The sequence below is a fragment of the Ranitomeya variabilis genome, chromosome 4, assembly GCF_051348905.1.
Source record: "Ranitomeya variabilis isolate aRanVar5 chromosome 4, aRanVar5.hap1, whole genome shotgun sequence".
In the NCBI taxonomy this organism is placed as follows: Eukaryota; Metazoa; Chordata; class Amphibia; order Anura; family Dendrobatidae; genus Ranitomeya; species Ranitomeya variabilis.
This window is the reverse complement of record NC_135235.1, coordinates 733,218,463-733,237,363: the sequence shown is the minus strand read 5'-3', so window position 1 is coordinate 733,237,363 and position 18,901 is coordinate 733,218,463. Positions and strand designations below refer to the sequence as shown.

Genomic DNA, 18,901 nt, shown 5'->3' with positions numbered 1-18,901 from the left:
CCCCATGGCTGGATACTCCGGCCCCCCAGCATGTTAGGACCAGATAGGGTCTTTGTCACTGGAGCGTATAACGCTACTCGGTATAATGAGACTCTGATCTTGGTCATATAAAGAGGGTTGGAGTAAAATAGAAACTGCCTGAATATGAGACCTTGTCTGATCTCTGTGTCCTGTGTAAGAACTATGGAGATAGCGCTATTCTTCTGTATAATGGCTCGTGGCACTGGGGCCTGAATATTCCTGTACAGGGGTCTTTGGAGACATAATCTGATCCAAGCATTTTGGATTGGGAGAAGGGAAAATGGGATTGAGGACATTTTATCGTAATTGTCCTTTTAAAAAAAAAACTAAAAAAAAATAACTGATTAATAAAAGTTTTTTTGTTTTCCCCCTATTTTGTCTGTAGAAGAGGTAAAGAGCCGAGGCTGGAGATGCTTTATCTACAGAATTTTACAATAGAGGGAGGATTGATAACTTGGAATGTCCTTGTCTATTATGATTGGTAGTTAGGAAAAGGGGCAGGAGGACATTTTGAGTTTTGTTTTGGGGGTGGGGACAAAAGATGCAATATTTGCTCATATAGTGTAAATATATGAACGCAGTTAGGTCCAGAAATATTTGGTCAGTGACTGAATCTTGATTTCAGTTTTGCAGGCCATCAAATTTAGATTTAATATGAAACAACTGAGGTACAATTGAAGTGGAGACTTTCAGGTTTGATTTTTTAAACAGAATTTTTATTGAATTTTCCAAAACAATATACAAATAGTATAAGACAAAAAGACGTTTTTCGTGACATATTGTAATTCATAGTAGTAAAAACTTTTTTATATAGCTTGTGTTTAATTGTGAAACATTTTTTAGCAATTTTCAAAGTTTGAAATTTTATGCCCTAAAATCAGAGAGATATGTCACATAAAATAGTTAATAAATAACGTTTCCCACATGTCTATTTTACACAATTTTCGGAAACATTTTTTTGCTAGGAACTTGTAAAGATTAAAAGTTGATAAACGATTTCACCTTTTTCCAAAAAATTTTTAAAAAAATAATTTGCAAAACAATTTTTTTTAGGGATCACCTCACATTTGAAGTGACTTTGAGGTGCCTATATGACAGAAAATACCCAAAAGTCACACTATTCTAAAAACTGCACCCCTCAAGCTGCTCAAAACCACATTCAAAAAGTTTATTAACCCTTCAGATTCTTCAGGTCCTTCATAGGAATTTTTTAAAGGTGGAAAAAAAATGAACAAAAAAAAAAAATTAACATTTACCATTTTTTCCACAAAAAAAAATACTTTAGACCCAAGGTTTACAAGAAGAAAATGGACCCCAAAATTTGTTGTGCAATTTATGCTGAGCATGACAATACCGCATATGTGGAGGAAAACCACTGTTTGGGTGCACCGCAGAGCTTGGTAGGGAAGGAACGCCATTTGACTAATTGAATGCAAAATTTGCTGGAAGAATTGGCAGATTCCATGTCGCGTTTGAAGAGCCCTTGATATGCCTAAACAGTGAAAATCCCCCTCAAGAGATGCCATTTTGGAAACTAGACCCCTCAGGGAATGGATCTAGATGTGTGGTGAGCACATTGAACTCTCGAGGGCTTCACAGAAGTGTATAACGTTGAGCCGTAAAAAATCACATTTTCCTCACAAAAATATTATTTTAGCCTCAAATTTTGCATTTTTATAAGGGAAACAGGAGAAATTGCACAATACAATTTGTTGTGCAATTTCTCCTGGTTATGCTGATACCCCAAATGTAGGAGAATACTACTTTTGAGGCACAGTGCACAGCTCAGAAGGGAAGAGGTGCCATATGGGAGTTCGGATTTTGCTGAATGGTTTGAGAGTGCCATGTCACATTGGCAGAGCTGTTGAGGTGCCAGGATAGAAACCCCCATCATATTACAAACTACATTTTACATAATGTTTGGGATTACATTTATAAAGCGCTCTACGCTGAGCACTTACACTGGGGCTTCCATCTAAATCTCCAAGGGACGAGATTCAGATGAAACCCCCGGGATCCATTCACTTTAATGAGGCAGCAGAGTTATTCTGAACTTTCGTCTGGCCTCTGTTCAGCTTTGTCCTTCTATTCAGAAATGCACAAAACTGTGGCCGACAGCACTTTTATGCAGTCCTAAAAATATGGACACCATCGGTTCACAGGTCCTATGGCATCCACAGTGTCTCCATCTAACTCACTATAGGGAATATTCTGCTGGGATTCAGTCTGAATCACATACTTCAGAGATTTACATTGGTGTAAGCGCTCAGCGCAGAATAAATGTGAGCCAAGCCTTACTGCGATCTTTGGTGAGACAGAACGAACAAAACAGCAGGTGAAGAATTGGTTTTATTTATTTTTTACATTATTATTATTTATTTATATAGCGCCATTAATTCCATGGTGCTGTACATGAGAAAAGGGGTTACAGATAACGTTTACAGTAAACAAATTTACAATGACAGACTGGTCATCATGCGGTACATCATTCCTCATGCAGTATAAGTGATTAGGCAACTTTACTCTTTGGTTCAGTGATACCAGATTTATATTGTTTTTTGCTTGGCTGCTGTCACACACTTAAAAAATGCTTTTTATTGCGTATCACCATATCATGTGAGGGCATGTTTTTGCGAGGCGAGTTGACGTTTTTATTAGTACCAATATCAGACACATGATACTCTTTGATCACTTTCTATTCTGATTTTTGGGAGGAAGAATGAACAAAAATCAGCAATTCAGGATTCTTATTTTGTTATGTCGCTCCGCATGTGGTAAAATTGATGACAGTTTGATTACAGCGATATCACAGTTTTATCTTTTTAATGTTTTGGCACTTTCACACAAAACAATTTATAGAAAAAAGCTTGCAATTTGTTACCATCTTTTCAGTTAGCCATTAAAAGGTATCAACCACTGAGGACTATCAATTCTAAATATTATTCTATCTACTGGCTAACACGGTACCAAGATATATATCTTTCCTGTTGAAAAAATTATTATTTTTGCATTTCTTTATTCTGAGAGCTATAACCTTTTTATTTTTCCACTGATGGATCTGTATGATGGCTCCTTTTTTGCAGGCAAGATGACATTTCAGCGGTACCATGTTTATTTATATTTATTTTTTTGATCGCTTTTTATTCCACTTTCTGTTCAACGGTATGATGACAAAGCATTGTTTTTTGTCTTGTTTTTTATTGAATTTTTATGGTTTCACTAAAGGGGTTAAATAGTGGGACAGTTTCATAGGTGTGTTTGTTCTGGATGCGACGATACCAAATGTGTACTTTTATTGCTTATATTTTTTTATTCAAATATTTATGGGTACAATATATTTTTACTTTTCATTTTTGATTTTTTAAATATTTTTACATTTTTTCTAAACTTTTTTTTTTTTTTTACTTTCTTTAACTTTTTTTTTTTACTTTGTCCCACTATGGGACTTTCATTTTTTCCAGGCTGATCACTTGTATAGCATGGGGATACAGGAGCATCCCTATGCTATGCAAACTGTCACCGCTGCTCTGACACACAAAGTTGCCGATTATGATAAAGCAACTTTGCTAGCTCAGGTCATCATCACAACATTGGGTTACCATGGCAACGATCAGGACCCCACAAAGATGTTGCAGGGTTACCGAACCAAAGGCAAAGAGGCGGTCTGCTGTGAGCTCGATCACATCACTTAGGGGATTAAAGTACCGCAGGAGCGGTGTGGGACCACTCCTGGCACTGAGTGTCGGGTGTCAGCAGTCAGAATCAGGTGAATCCCAGCGGTGATCGTGTTTGCACAGGCCGTGTGAGAGCAAAATTGTCGAGATGTCAATATGACCCAGGTTACAGGGACATATGGATACGTCCAAGGTGGGAAAGGGGTTAAAGCCAAACATGAGGAATGACAAGGGATTGCCTTAATAGTGGACAACCACTTTAAGAAAATGCAATTATTGGTTAAAACATTTCCAACATTCTGAACATGGAAAAGGCTTCTCCCCTGTGTGACTGCTCTGATGTTTATTACGAGTTAATTTCTGTGCAAAATATTTTCCACATTAATCACATGAAAGAGGCTTCTCCCGACTGTGAATTCTTTTGTGACTAACAAAATCTGATATCTGTTTAAAACATTTCCCACATTCTGAACATGAAAAAGGCTTCTCCCCTGTGTGGGTTCTCTGGTGCATAACAAAATCTGATTTATGCTTAAAACACTTCCCACATTCTGAACAGCAAAAAGGTTTCTCCACTGTGTGAGCTCTCTGGTGCTTAACAAAGTTTGGTTTCTGTGTAAAACATTTCCCACATGCTGAACAGGAAAAAGGCTTCTCCCCTGTGTGAGTTCTCTGGTGCACAACAAGATTACGTTTGTGGTTAAAACATTTCCCACATTCTGAACATGAAAAAGGCTTCTCCCCTGTGTGAGTTCTCTGGTGACTAAGAAGATTTGATTTATTCACAAAACATTTCCCACATGCTGAACAGGAAAAAGTTTTCTCCCCTGTGTGAGTTCTCTGGTGCGCAACAAGAATAAATTTATGGTTAAAATATTTCCCACATTCTGTACAGGAAAAATACTTCACCCCTGTGTGAGTTCTCTGGTGCTTAAACAAATTTGTTTTCTGGTTAAAATACTTCCCACATTCTGAACAGGAAAAAGGCTTCTCCCCTGTGTGAGTTCTATGGTGCACAACCAAATCTGATTTCTCGTTAAAACATTTCCCACATTCTGAACAGCAATAAGGCTTCTCCCCTGTGTGGATTCTCTGGTGCTTAACCAACTCTGATTTTCGGTTAAAACATTTCCCACATTCTGAACAGGAAAAAGGCTTCTCCCCTGTGTGATTTCTATGGTGCACAACCAAATCTGATTTCTCGTTAAAACATTTCCCACATTCTGAACAGCAATAAGGCTTCTCCCCTGTGTGGATTCTCTGGTGCTTAACCAACTCTGATTTTCGGTTAAAACATTTCCCACATTCTGAACAAGAAAAAGGCTTCTCCCCTGTGTGAGTTCTATGGTGCACAACCAAATATGATTTCTCGTTAAAACATTTCCCACATTCTGAACATGAATAAGGCTTCTCCCCTGTGTGAATTCTCTGGTGCTTAAGCAAATATGATTTCTGGTTAAAACATTTCCCACATTCTGAACAGGAAAAAGCGTTCTCACCTGTATGGGTTCTTTGATGTATAACAAGCTTCTGTTTCTCAATAAAACATTTCCCACATGCTATACAGGAAAAAGGCTTTTCCCCTGTGTGAGTTCTATGGTGCACAACCAAATATGATTTCTCGTTAAAACATTTGCCACATTCTGAACATGAAAACGGCTTCTCCCCTGTGTGGGTTCTGTGGTGCATAACCAAAGCCGATTTCTGGTTAAAACATTTCCCACATTCTGAACAGGAAAAAGCATTCTCACCTGTGTGGGTTCTTTGATGTATAACAAGCTTGTGTTTCTGGTTAAAACATTTCCCACATGCTGAACAGGAAAAAGGCTTCTCCCCTGTGTGGGTTCTCTGGTGCTTAACCAAAACTGATTTCTCGTTAAAACATTTGCTACATTCTGAACATGAAAACGGCTTCTCCCCTGTGTGGGTTCTGTGGTGCGTAACCAAAACCGATTTCTGTTTAAAACATTTCCCACATTCTGAACAGGAAAATGGCTTCTCCCCTGTGTGGGTTCTCTGGTGCTTAACCAAAACTGATTTCTCGTTAAAACATTTGCTACATTCTGAACAGGAAAATGGCTTCTCCCCTGTGTGGGTTCTCTGGTGCTTAACCACAGCTGTGTGGGTTCTTTGGTTTATGGTATTTCCATATTCTGAATGTGAGAATGACTTCTTTTCTTTAGGAGCAGATTGTGTTTTAATGCTTATTGTGTGACTTTCATTTTCCTTTGTAGTCAGTAATAAATCAGAAGACAGGACCTGTTTCAAAAGATCAGATGACAGAACTTTGCTGTGAAGGGATGATGGTATATCTGAAGTCATGGCATTCAATTCAGTTGCATCCTGTGGGATTTCAAGATCATCCGATTTAAAAATTGAAGATGTCATCTGTCCCTCTAATCTCCGGGTGCAGTCATCTGCTAAGAAAAAAACAATTATTTTTGAATAAAATATCATTGAATTTTATATTTTTGAACATTTCTACTTAAAAGGGAGTCGGTCACCCCAAAAATGGCCTATAAACTAAGGCCACCGGCATCCGGGGCTTTTCTACAGCATTCTGTAATGCTGTAGATAAGCTCTCGATGTAAACTGAAAGATGAGAAATAAAGGTTAGATTATACTCACCCAGGGGCGGTCCGGTTTGATGAGCATCGCGGTCTGGGTGCCCTATTGAGGGCAGGGCAAAGTACGCCTGCGCCGGAGCCGCGGCAGGAAGACAAGAAGAGGACGTCATCCTATGAAGATGGGAGGCGCCGGACCCGGACCGCGACGCCCATCGGATCGGACCGCAGCGGGACCGCCCCTGGGTGAGTATAATCTAACCTTTATTTCTCATCTTTCAGGTTACATCAGGGGCTCATCTACAGCATTACAGAATGCTGTAGATAAGCCCCTGATGCCGGTGGACTTAGTTTATAGGCCATTTTTGGGGTGACAAATTCCCTTTAAACTGTCCATAAAAATGGCAAGCTATGTAAAAAAAAACTGTAATTATTTACCAAGACAATGACAGTTCACAGTCTAATAGAAAACATTAATAGATAGTTACATAGTTATTGAAGGTTGAAGGAAGACTTTAAGTCCATCTAGTTCAACCCATAGCCTAACCTAACATGCCCTAACATGTTGATCCAGAGGAAGGCAAAAAAAAACCCATGTGGCAAAGAGTAAGCTCCACATTGGGGAAAAAAAATTCCTTCCCGACTCCACATACGGCAATCAGACTAGTTTCCTGGATCACATGAATCAGTAGTGCATGGTGTTCAACTGTTTGTTCATTCTGCCTCCCAAATATTGAATAAAAAGAAACTAATCAATGTTATGTAGGCGAAAATAATATAAATTCTCATCTCACAAAAAACAAGCCCTCACTCAGGTCCATCATTTGTAAATGGAAAAACAGACTACACACATGTTCAAAATTGTTGTTACCCCTCGTTTAATGACAGAAAATCCCACAACAGTCACAAAAATAACTTGAATCTGACAAAAGTAATAATAAATAATCTATGAAAATGAACATCAGACATTGCTTTTTAACCATGCTTCCACAGAATAAAAAAAAATAAAACTTATGAAATAGGCATGGACAGAAATGATGATACCCCTGAATATGTGACAAAAGGGACATGTTAAATCAAGGTGTGTCACTGTCCACTAATTAGCATCACAGGCATCTACAATCTTTTTTTATTTATTGTTACTATTGTTAGGGTACTGTCTCACAGTGGCACTTTGATCGCTACAACGGTACGATCTGTGACGTTCCAGCGATATCCATACGATATCGCTGTGTCTGACACGCAGCAGCGATCAGGGACCCTGCTGAGAATCGTACGTCGTAGCAGATCGTTTGGAACTTTATTTCGTCGCTGGATCTCCCGCTGTCATCGCTGGATCGTTGTGTGTCACAGCGATCCAGCGATGCGTTCGCTTGTAACCAGGGTAAACATAGGGTTACTAAGCGCAGGGCCGCGCTTAGTAACCCGATGTTTACCCTGGTTACCCGGGGCCTTCGGCATCGTTGGTCGCTGAAGAGCGGTCTGTGTGACAGCTCTCCAGCGACCACACAACAACTTTCCAACGATCACGGCCAGGTCGTATCGCTGGTCGTGATCGTTGGAAAGTTGCAGAGTGTGACAGGTGTGACAGTACCCTTAGAGTCAAGTTATTTCTGTGGCCATTGTGTGTTTTTCTGTCATTAAACGAGGGGTACCAACAATTTTGACCACATGTGTATAGATGATAACCCTCAGTGAATTAATTTATAAAATGGAATCACTTCATGGGGATTTCGACTATTCTGGTTTTCTGTCATTTAGTTATATTAGGGTTAAGGTTGATCGAATAGCTTTGCATAACTTCTTATCCTAATAGCTATAGCGCTTACCGAATAGTTGCCTCGGGAACCTTGTTACATGGAGCGCTCCCGATAATCATCTGTTCATCGCTGCAGCTGCCAGTGTTGTGTTGCTGTGTGACAGTCACAACTCATACATGCAGAGCCCGTGCCCATTTTTGGGCTATCTATGCAAGTGTTGTGACTGTCAAACAGCCACGACACATGCAGCAGCGACGCCAAACAGCTTATTATCAGGAGCGCTACAGGTATCCAGGTTACCAAGGCAGCTATTCGGGAAGCACTATAGCTATTCGGATAAGCACTTATCCGAAGCTATTCGATCAACCCCAATTAGGGCTTCTGCATATGGTGTGTCGAATCTCCTCTGGGATCTGTTCCTTCTGTCCAGGTGGAGTAATCTGCTCCCTACTTCAGCCATTTGGAAAGTACCACACCCTACTAAAGCTCAAAGCATATGACAGGAATCTGCCAGAAACAGCGTTGTTCTCCTCTGGTTCAGTCCTCTGTGCTCACCATGTGGCTTGTGTATTTGCTTCCTGTTGTGAACGTGGCAGTTTACTGACTACTTTTGTGTCTTCTGATTCTGTCCTTCTGGTTCTGACCCAGCTACCTGACTATTCTTCTTGACATCTAATACCACAGAATAGCAGGTAACACCATAGTCCAAGCCTAGGGGTCCCAGTGTAAGTCCAGATACATGCAAGGGTGTTAAAGGGCAATGAGCAAGGCAGTCCTTGGGGTATGGAAAGCAGAGAAGATCGTGCCAGGCACGTCCATGGTGGATATCTTTTGAGCTGCCAGGTGACCCAATACATTGTGTCTGCAATCTAGTCTAGCTAGATCTACATTCAAATAGCTACATGGCGCTCCTTCCCTTCTGAACACTGCCATGTGCCCAGACAGTACAATCGTATGTAGGGTATTGTACAAAGTTGGAAAATTTGTAAGATCCGTTTGTTTTCTATTATCCTTTGTGATTAACTCCAAAGTTATCACTACATAACGTGATACACGTCAGATATGAAAAATGGGGCCTGATTAGGAACACAAAACTGGCTGCAGGAAGAGGTTAAATCAGAGTATTTTTGACACTGACTTCTGTAATCAAAAACTGTGACTATAGGCAATAACTAGTGTTGAGCATTCCAATACCGCAAGTATCGGGTATCGGCCGATACTTGCGGTATCGGAATTCCGATACCGGGATTCCGATACTTGCCGCGTATCGGATACCGGAATCGGAAGTTCACAGATTCAAACTGCACAAATTCATCCAATGAGAATGATTCCAAGTGTGGGCACATCCTGTTCAGCATGGAGGGCATGAAACTACTGGCATGGCTGTGATTGGTTGCTGAAATGATGTCATGATGCAGTTTAAAAGTCGCTGGCGCCATTTTGCTTTCACTCTGCTGTGAATTCAGTTAGTGACAGGACGCTGTTTGCTGACTGAGGGCCAGTTTAGAGATAGCGATTTGCTTCTTTGTGCTTTCCAAAGGCTAATTTAGCAACCGCTGTGTTCACCTACTATTCACCTTGCTTTTGCCTTGTAGCGCTGTTTTCACAGCGATCTGCAAGGTCTGTGTGTGTGTGTGTGTGTGTGAGTGCAGCCCACTCTCTAGTCTGAGTGCAGCCACATAGGCCATCCATAGCTGGTTGTATTCAGTTCAGGGAGGGTGGTTAATTGCCTCATACTGTTCTTTTTTTTTTTTTTTCCAAGTAGTGTAGTCTGCTGCTAATTTTTTCAAAAAATTCCTATTAGTGTCTTTCCACCCGTCTCCAGCTAATTTGTGGAAAAACACTACATAGGATAACGTAGAGGAGGGTTTTTGGGCCTTGCAGCGCCGTTTACGGCTGTCTGCACGGTCTCCGTGTGACTGCAGCTCGCCCTGTAGTCTGTGAGCAGCCATAGCCTGGTTGTCTCCAGCTCAGGGTTCTTCACTGCGTCATACCGCAAAATCAATTTTCATTTTGTTTTAAGTAGTGCAGGCTGCTGCACATTTCTTCAAAAAATTCCTATTAGTGTCTTTCCACCTGTCTCCAGCTAATTTGTGGAAAAACACTACATAGGATAACGTAGAGGAGGGTTTTTGGGCCTTGCAGCGCCGTGTACGGCTGTCTGCACGGTCTCCGTGTGACTGCAGCTCGCCCTGTAGTCTGTGAGCAGCCATAGCCTGGTTGTCTCCAGCTCAGGGTTCTTCACTGCGTCATACCGTAAAATCAATTTTCATTTTGTTTTAAGTAGTGCAGGCTGCTGCATATTTTTTCAAAAAATTCCTATTAGTGTCTTTCCACCCGTCTCCAGCTAACTTGTGGAAAAACACTACATAGGATAACGTAGAGGAGGGTTTTTGGGCCTTGCAGCGCCGTTTACGGCTGTCTGCACGGTCTCCGTGTGACTGCAGCTCTATCTGTTGTCAGTTCAGCCCCCAAAAAATAAATAAATAATAAAGTTCACCAAACACACCAGTGACACCACTTTACATTTGTGTAGGCCACATTAGCTCATATTAAAGTCTAGTCCACACTTTAGAAAATTAGTGTTTCTTATACCTGTTAGGAGGAGTTGTTCAGGAATAAGCACACAAAGCCGTTAGTACTTTTCTGCTTATCTTTATCAGTCAACCAAGATGAAGAAGGCAGTGAGTAAGGCACGTCTGCGTGGGCGTGGGCGCGGAGCAGGGAGGGGACGTGGGGATTCTGTGCCTGCTGCGGGCACCGGTGACTCATCAGCACCCACTTTCACCAGGGAACAGTCATTCATGCGCAGCTTTGTGGCAGAGCGCCGTACACCGCTGCTGCGTGAAGAACAAATTGAAGCCGTTGTCGGATGGATGGCAGCTAATGCATCAACTTCAATTAGTGCCACATCCTCTCAGACACAGAGCACTGGAGAGCAGCCATCTGTCTCTTCACCACCTGCCAACTTGCCCAGGCAGACAGAGAGCCCAGGACAGGAGCCGTCTCTACTTCTGTTCTCTGAATCTCTTGGCTTGGAAACAGGGGGCCAGCCAAGCAGCATTGGAGAAATGGAAGAAGAGGCAGGGTGCAGTGATGCCCAACAGCTTTTTCTCTCTTCCTCTGAAGAGGCGGGTGGGCCAGTGGCTCCGTTCACCACATCGCAGGCCGCATCAGCTGATGATGACACTCAGGTGCCACTTACTGGTGCGTGCTCTGCTGCTGAGACTACCCAGGAGGAGCAGTTGGGGGCAGAGGGTAGTGTAGATGATGAGGTCCTTGACCCATCTTGGCGTGAGGGACAGGAAGGTGGTGGGAGCAGCTCTGAGGAAGACATTCCCCGTACGGCCCAAAGAGGGAGAGGGAGGGGGAAGACTGCGGATCCTGCAGCCTCTGCTTTGGCACCCATTAGGAGCATGTCTCTTCCAAAAGCCAAAAAGGGCGCTCCCAAGACTTGCAGTGCCTGGTCCTTTTTTGACACAGTTGCAGATGACATTTGCTATGTCAAATGCAAGGTGTGTCATCACAAAGTCAAAAGAGGGAAAAATGTCAGCAACCTCAATACCTCCAACATGTGGAAACATGTGCGCACCAGGCACCCGGCGGAGTTAGAAAAACACACTGAAGAGCTAGGCCAACCAACAGCGGCAGCTACCACCTCTTCAGCTCATGTTGCCTCTTCCTCCAGCTCACACGCAGCTGGTTCGGCTTCCTCCCAGGATCGCCGTGGAAGAACCTCTGGCCCTGTTGTCCAGAGACCCGCTGTAATTCCACCTGCAGCACCACTTTCCCAGTCATCCACACACTCCCAGCCCAGTCTACAGCCATCGGTAGTACAGGCATGGGAGAAAAGGCGGCCTTTCTCGTCAAACCACCCACGAGCACAGGCTCTGACTGCAGGCATTGCCAAACTTCTGTCACTGGAAATGCTGTCATTCAGGCTGGTGGAGACTGACAGCTTCCGTGACTTGATGTCATTGGCAGTCCCACAGTACAATGTGCCCAGCCGCTTTTACTTCAGCAGGCAAGCCGTCCCTGCCCTGCACAAGCATGTGGAGGGACACATAAAACACGCGCTACTGAACGCCGTCAGTAGCAAGGTCCACCTCACCACCGATGCGTGGACCAGTCAACATGGACAGGGGCGATACCTTTCCCTCACTGCCCATTGGGTTAATGTCGTTGAGCCGGGTACAGATCGTGCGAGTGGCGCAGGACGTGTCCTGCCCACTCCAAGGATTGCAGGAATCCATTCTGTACGCATTGACTCCTCCTCTTACACCAGTTCCTCAGAATCATCGCTGCAGGAGCCGTCACAGTCCACCTCCACATGGACCCGTGATGAACGTTTACCTGTTACGACCGACATGAGCACAGCCGTGGCCAAACGTCAACAGGCCGTCTTGAAATTAATTTATTTGGGGAATCGAAGCCACACAGCGCAGGAGCTCTGGAATGCCATCAAGCAGGAGAGCGATGTGTGGTTTGTGCCAGCGAATCTCCAGCCAGGCATGGTAGTGTGTGATAATGGCCGAAATCTGGTGGCAGCTCTGGGCCTCGGCAACCTCACTCACATCCCATGTCTGGCACATGTGCTCAATTTGGTCGTGCAGAGTTTTTTGAGGGACTATCCGGATCTTGATGCACTGCTGCACAAGGTCCGCCTTGAGTGTGCTCACTTGCGGCGTTCCAGCACGGCAAAAGCACGCATTGCGGCTCTGCAGCGCCGACACCGCCTGCCGGAACATCGCATCATATGTGACCTACCTACCAGGTGGAATTCCACGTTACATATGTTGGAGCGGTTGTGTGAGCAGCAGCAAGCTGTAATGGAGTACCAGCTGCTTCAGGCGCAAAGAAGTCGCACTCAGCGCCGTACAGACTTCACAACCACAGAGTGGGCCACTATGAATGACGTCTGCCAGGTTTTGCGTCCCTTTGATTATTCCACGCGGATGGCGAGTGCAGATGATGCACTAGTCAGCATGACTGTCCCCCTTATTTGCCTGCTTGAAAAATCACTGCAAGCGCTAAGGGATGATGTTGTGGAAGAGGTGGAGGATGAGGATTCAGCATTTCCATCATCTTCTGGACAGTCAGCGCCACATGGTTCCTCACAAACGCGTAGGCAGGGGACAGTTTGTGAGGAGGATGAGGAGGAGTCAATGGAGGAGGAAGACATCTGTCCAGAGGAGGGAGTTACACAATTGTCCAGTACTCAGTGTGTACAGCGAGGGTGGGGTGATGACGAGCGGGCAGAGATCACGCCTCCAGCAGGGGACAGCGTTTCTTGGGCAGTTGGCAGTCTGCAGCACATGGTGGATTACATGCTGCAGTGCCTGAGAAACGACCGCCGCATCGCCCACATTCTCAACATGTCTGATTATTGGGTGTTCACCCTCCTCGATCCTCGCTACCGGGACAACGTAGAAAGCCTCATCACACCGTTGAACCGGGAGCGAAAAATGCGGGAGTACCAAGACACACTGGTGAATTCCATCATCTTCTCCATTCCAACTGAGAGAAGTGCTGCTAGTGCATTCCAAAGCAGCTCAGTGCGTCCAGGCAGTGGTGGAGGCTCTGCACAAAGAGGGAGCAGAAGCAGTGCCTCTGCCCAAGGCAAGACCAGTATGGCCCAACTGTGGCACAGTTTTCTGTGCCCGCCACAAAAGTCTACACCATCACAGACGGCTCCAGTCAGCAGGAGGCAACAGTTCCGTCAGATGGTGACAGACTACATGTCTTGCCCTCTTGCTGTACTCCCAGACGGCTCTTCACCTTTCAAGTTTTGGGTCTCAAAGCTGGATACATGGCCAGAGCTAAGCCAGTATGCATTGGAGGTGCTGTCTTGCCCTGCGGCCAGTGTATTATCGGAACGTGTCTTTAGTGCTGCAGGTGGTGTACTAACTGACCGTCGCATGCGACTATCCTCCGATAACGTTGACCGGCTTACTTTCCTGAAAATGAACAAGGCCTGGATCTCGCAGGAATTTGCCACTCCTCTTCCTGATTAAATAATTAGATCACTGTCTACGTTATCCAGGTCTCCTGTTGTGTTCATCTTTCTACCACCTGAACTTAAATTCCTGGGCTCCAACACCGCCAGTTGAGGCTCAGAAGTGCCGTCTGCACAGTCAAAACATACGACCCAGTGTTATTGGGTTTCAGTAACGTCAGCTGATCCCCAGCTGTGTAGCCGGCAATGTGTCCTGCGACCGCCACGCTGACACAACAACTGAAATGTAAGGGAATCTGTCGCAGGTGGGACTTTCCTTCGTAATATGACGCAGCACAGCCGTCATTCCTACCCCCTTGGCGCCGTGCCCCGGCTCCTCAGCGTTGTTTGATTCCGTCCCGGAGCCTGCGCTGTTATGTTATCCCGTGGCCAGGCACACTTAGCGCTGCCCGTCTTCTGACATCATTTGGTGGCAGGATGGCTGCGCCTGTGCGGCCGCGCTGGCCGAGAGCCCGCCTCGCAGTGTCTTCTGATTTAATCCCACTGGGGGCCTGAGATCCATGGACATGCGCAGTGCATATCTGAACCTCCACCTCTCACTCATCTCCCTACGGCTTCTTCAGACTGTGCGTTGTCAGCTGGTCCTTAATAGCATGCCACGGCGGTGACACCGCACAGTCTTAAGAAGCCGTAGGGAGGGGAGTGAGAGGCGAGGATATGCACTGCGCATGGCCACGGATCCCAGGCCCGCGGTGGGATTACATTAGACGACACTGCGAGGCGGGCTCTCGGCCAGCGCGGCCGCACAGGCGCAGCCAGCCTGACACCAAATGATGTCAGAAGACGGGCAGCGCTAAGTGTGCCTGGCCAAGGGATAACATAACAGCGCAGGCTCCGGGACGGAATCAAACAACGCTGAGGAGCCGGGGCACGGCGCCGGGGGGGGGTAAGAATGACGGCTGTGCTGCGTCATATTACGAAGGAAAGTCCCACCTCCGGGACGGTCTCACGGTTTTAGGGGACACATTTTATAAGTGTTTAGTTCTGTGTTTGCAAGGAGCATAATGAAAAGAGCCACCTTTTCCTTTTGCATCTTTTGTGCTGCACAAGCTGGCTCTTTCAGCTACAAACGCCTTGGGGGGGGGGGGTTAAAGGTTCCCTTTCGACTTTCTCCAATCAGGCTTCGGCCTACATTGTGTTCCTCTGCTTTTCCACCTGTCCCTGGGCTCCAACATCGCTAGTTGCCGTCCAGATGTGCTGTCCGCACAGTCCCAACAGTCCCTCCTCTGTTATTGGGGTTCAGTAACGTCTGCTGTTCCCCAGCTGTGTGTGTGGCAATCCCTCCTACCTCCTCCTACCTCCTCCACCTGTCCCTGGGCTCCAACACCGCTAGTTGCCGTCCAGAAGTGCTGTCCGCACAGTCCCAACAGTCCCTCCTCTGTTATTGGGGTTCAGTAACGTCTGCTGTTCCCCAGCTGTGTGTGTGGCAATCCCTCCTACCTCCTCCACCTCCTCCTCCTCCACCTGTCCCTGGGCTCCAACACCGCTAGTTGCCGTCCAGAAGTGCTGTCCGCACAGTCCCAACAGTCCCTCCTCTGTTATTGGGGTTCAGTAACGTCTGCTGTTTCCCAGCTGTGTGTGTGGCAATCCCTCCTACCTCCTCCACCTCCTCCTCCTCCACCTGTCCCTGGGCTCCAACACCGCTAGTTGCCGTCCAGAAGTGCTGTCCGCACAGTCCCAACAGTCCCTCCTCTGTTATTGGGGTTCAGTAACGTCTGCTGTTCCCCAGCTGTGTGTGTGGCAATCCCTCCTACCTCCTCCACCTCCTCCTCCTCCACCTGTCCCTGGGCTCCAACACCGCTAGTTGCCGTCCAGAAGTGCTGTCCGCACAGTCCCAACAGTCCCTCCTCTGTTATTGGGGTTCAGTAACGTCTGCTGTTCCCCAGCTGTGTGTGTGGCAATCCCTCCTACCTCCTCCACCTCCTCCACCTGTCCCTGGGCTCCAACACCGCTAGTTGCCATCCAGAAGTGCTGTCCGCACAGTCCCTCCTCTGTTATTGTGGTTCAGTAACGTCTGCTGTTCCCCAGCTGTGTGTGTGGCAATCCCTCCTACCTCCTCCACCTCCTCCTCCTCCACCTGTCCCTGGGCTCCAACACCGCTAGTTGCCGTCCAGAAGTGCTGTCCGCACAGTCCCAACAGTCGCTCCTCTGTTATTGGGGTTCAGTAACGTCAGCTGTTCCCCAGCTGTGTGTGTGGCAATCCCTCCTACCTCCTCCTACCTCCTCCACCTCCTCCTCCTCCACCTGTCCCTGGGCTCCAACACCACTAGTTGTTGTCCAGAAGTGCTGTCCGCACAGAGCCAAACACCTCGCCAATGTGTTAGTGGGGTTCAGCACCGCCAGCTGTTCCCCTGCTGTGTATACGGCAACGTGTACTGCGACCGCCACGCAGGCACAACAAGTTAAATTTAAGGGAACCTGCCCCCCCCCCAGGCGTTTGTTACTGAAGGAGCCACCTTGTGCAGCAGTAATGATGCAAAGGGAAAAAGTGCCTCTTTTCGTGGTGCTCCTTGCACATCCTGAACCTAACACTTATGAAAAGTGTCCCCTCCTACCGTGATACCGTCCGGTTGGTGGAACTTTCCTTTGTGATGTGACGCAGCACAGCCATCATTCTTACTCCCTTGGCGCCGTGCGCCGCCTCCTCAGCGTTGTTTGAATCAGTCCCGGAGCCTGCGCTGTTAGGTTAGCCCTTGGGCATGCACACATTTTGCGCTGCCCGTCTTCTGACATCATTTGGTGTCAGGCTGGCTGCGCCTGTGCGGCCGCGCTGGCCGAGAGCCCGCCTCGCAGTGTCTTCTGATTTAATCCCACTGGGGGCCTGAGATCCATGGACATGCGCAGTGCATATCTGAACCTCCACCTCTCACTCATCTCCCTACGGCTTTTTCAGACTGTGCCGTGTCAGCTGGTCCCTAATAGCATGCCACGGCCGTGACACTGCACAGTCTGAAGAAGCCGTAGGGAGGGGAGTGAGAGGTGAGGATATGCACTGCGCATGGCCACGGATCCCAGGCCCGCGGTGGGATTACATTAGACGACACTGCGAGGCGGGCTCTCGGCCAGCGCGGCCGCACAGGCGCAGCCAGCCTGACACCAAATGATGTCAGAAGACGGGCAGCGCAAAATGTGTGCATGCCCAAGGGCTAACCTAACAGCGCAGGCTCCGGGACTGATTCAAACAACGCTGAGGCGGCGGCGCACGGCGCCAAGGGGGTAAGAATCACGGCTGTGCTGCGTCACATCACAAAGGAAAGTTCCACCAACCGGACGGTATCACGGTAGGAGGAGGACACTTTTCATAAGTGTTAGGTTCAGCATGTGCAAGGACCATAATTAAAAGAGCTAAGTTTACCTTTTCCAGCATTAGTGCTGTACACGATGGCTCTTTCAGCTACAAACGCTTGGGGGGGGGTGGTTAAAGTTTCCCTTTCAACTTGCTCCAGTGCAGGCTTCGGCCTACACTCTGCTCCCTCTCCTCCTCCTGCTGACCCTGGGCTCTAACACCGCCAGTTGGGGCCCAGATGTGCTGGCTGCACAGAGCCAAACACCAGCCAATGTGTCAGTGGGGTTCAGCACCGCCAGCTGTTCCCCTGCTGTGTAGCCGGCAACGTGTCCTGCAACAGCCACGCAGACACAAGAACTGAAATTGAAGGAAACCTGTCCCCCCTCCCCCAGGCGTTTTTACGTTTTACAGCCGCCTTGTACGACAGTAATGCTGCATGTGTGCAAGGTGGCTCATAAACGTATTCTCCTTGCCCATGTTGAACTGAACACGTCTAAAATGAGTCCTCTGCGACCATTAAAACGTCCCTCAGGTGTGATTTTCCTTTGTATTGACACGCAACAAGCTCCTTGGTAGCGCTGCCCGTCTTCTGGCATCATTGTTTGGCTGCCTGCGCATCTGCGGCCGCCTTGCCCCACACAACGCCCCTCGGTGTCTTATTTATTTGGACTGCGAGGGTGTGATTGATGGGCATGAACGGTGCATTTCTTCGCCTGTCCCTCATCTCCTTCCGCCTTCTTCGCACTGTGCGTCTTCATGGCCGTGGCATGCGATAAGGGATCAGCTGACGCCGCATAGTCTGAAGCGGGTGTAAGAACCCAAGCGAGAGGCGAACATATGTACTGCGCCAGGCCATGAATCCCAGCCCCGCAGTGTTTTAACAATGTTAAGACACTGCGGGGCTTGGATTCATGGTCATCGCAAACCGCACCGGCCGACATTAAATGATGTCAGAAGATGGGCAGCGCTAACAGCGCTAGGCCAGGGGATAACACGACAGCGCAGACTCCTGTACAGCAAATAACAACGCTCAGGAGGCTGCACCCAGCACCAAGGTGGGATTCTTGACATCTGTGCTGCGTCTCATTACGAAGGGAACTCGCGCCTCCAACACAGTTTGACTGTATAAAGGGCTAAATGTTATACGTGTTTCATTCAGCGTGTGCAAGGAGAAAAATTAAAAGAGCAACCTTTGACTTGTGCAGCACTACTGCTGCATAAGCTGTGGCTCTTCTACTTTGTAACCCCTGAGGGGGGGTTAAAGGTTACCTTTGAAATTGGTTCAATTAGGCTTCGGCCTACACTCTGCTCCCCCTGCAGAGGCCGGGCTCCAACACCGCCAGTTGGGGCCCGGTACTGCTAGCTGCACAGAGAAAAACACCAGCCAATGTGTCAGTGGGGTTCAGCACCGCCAGCTGTTCCCCTGCTGTGTAGCCGGCATCGTGTCCTGCAAAAGCCACGCAGACACTTGCTCTTGTACCTTCTGCTTCCCATCCTGGTTCCAGTACCGTCAGCTGGTTCCGGGCAGAGCCTTTGGCTTAGGTGCCTCCCTCTGGGTATCCGAGTTCCACCAACGTCAG

The 18,901-nt window shown here is 47.1% G+C and overlaps 1 protein-coding gene across 1 annotated transcript in view; it reads right to left on the bottom strand.

Moving 5' to 3' along the window:
- Nucleotides 1-3,467: 3,467 nt before the first annotated feature.
- LOC143767928 (uncharacterized) overlaps nt 3,468-18,901 on the bottom strand; it is a 112,220-nt gene continuing 96,786 nt past the window's right edge. The window contains exon 13 of the mRNA XM_077256451.1: nt 3,468-6,112. Coding sequence (XP_077112566.1) covers nt 4,077-6,112 — 2,036 coding nt within the window. The 3' untranslated portion in view covers nt 3,468-4,076. The remainder of the gene's footprint in view (nt 6,113-18,901) is intronic.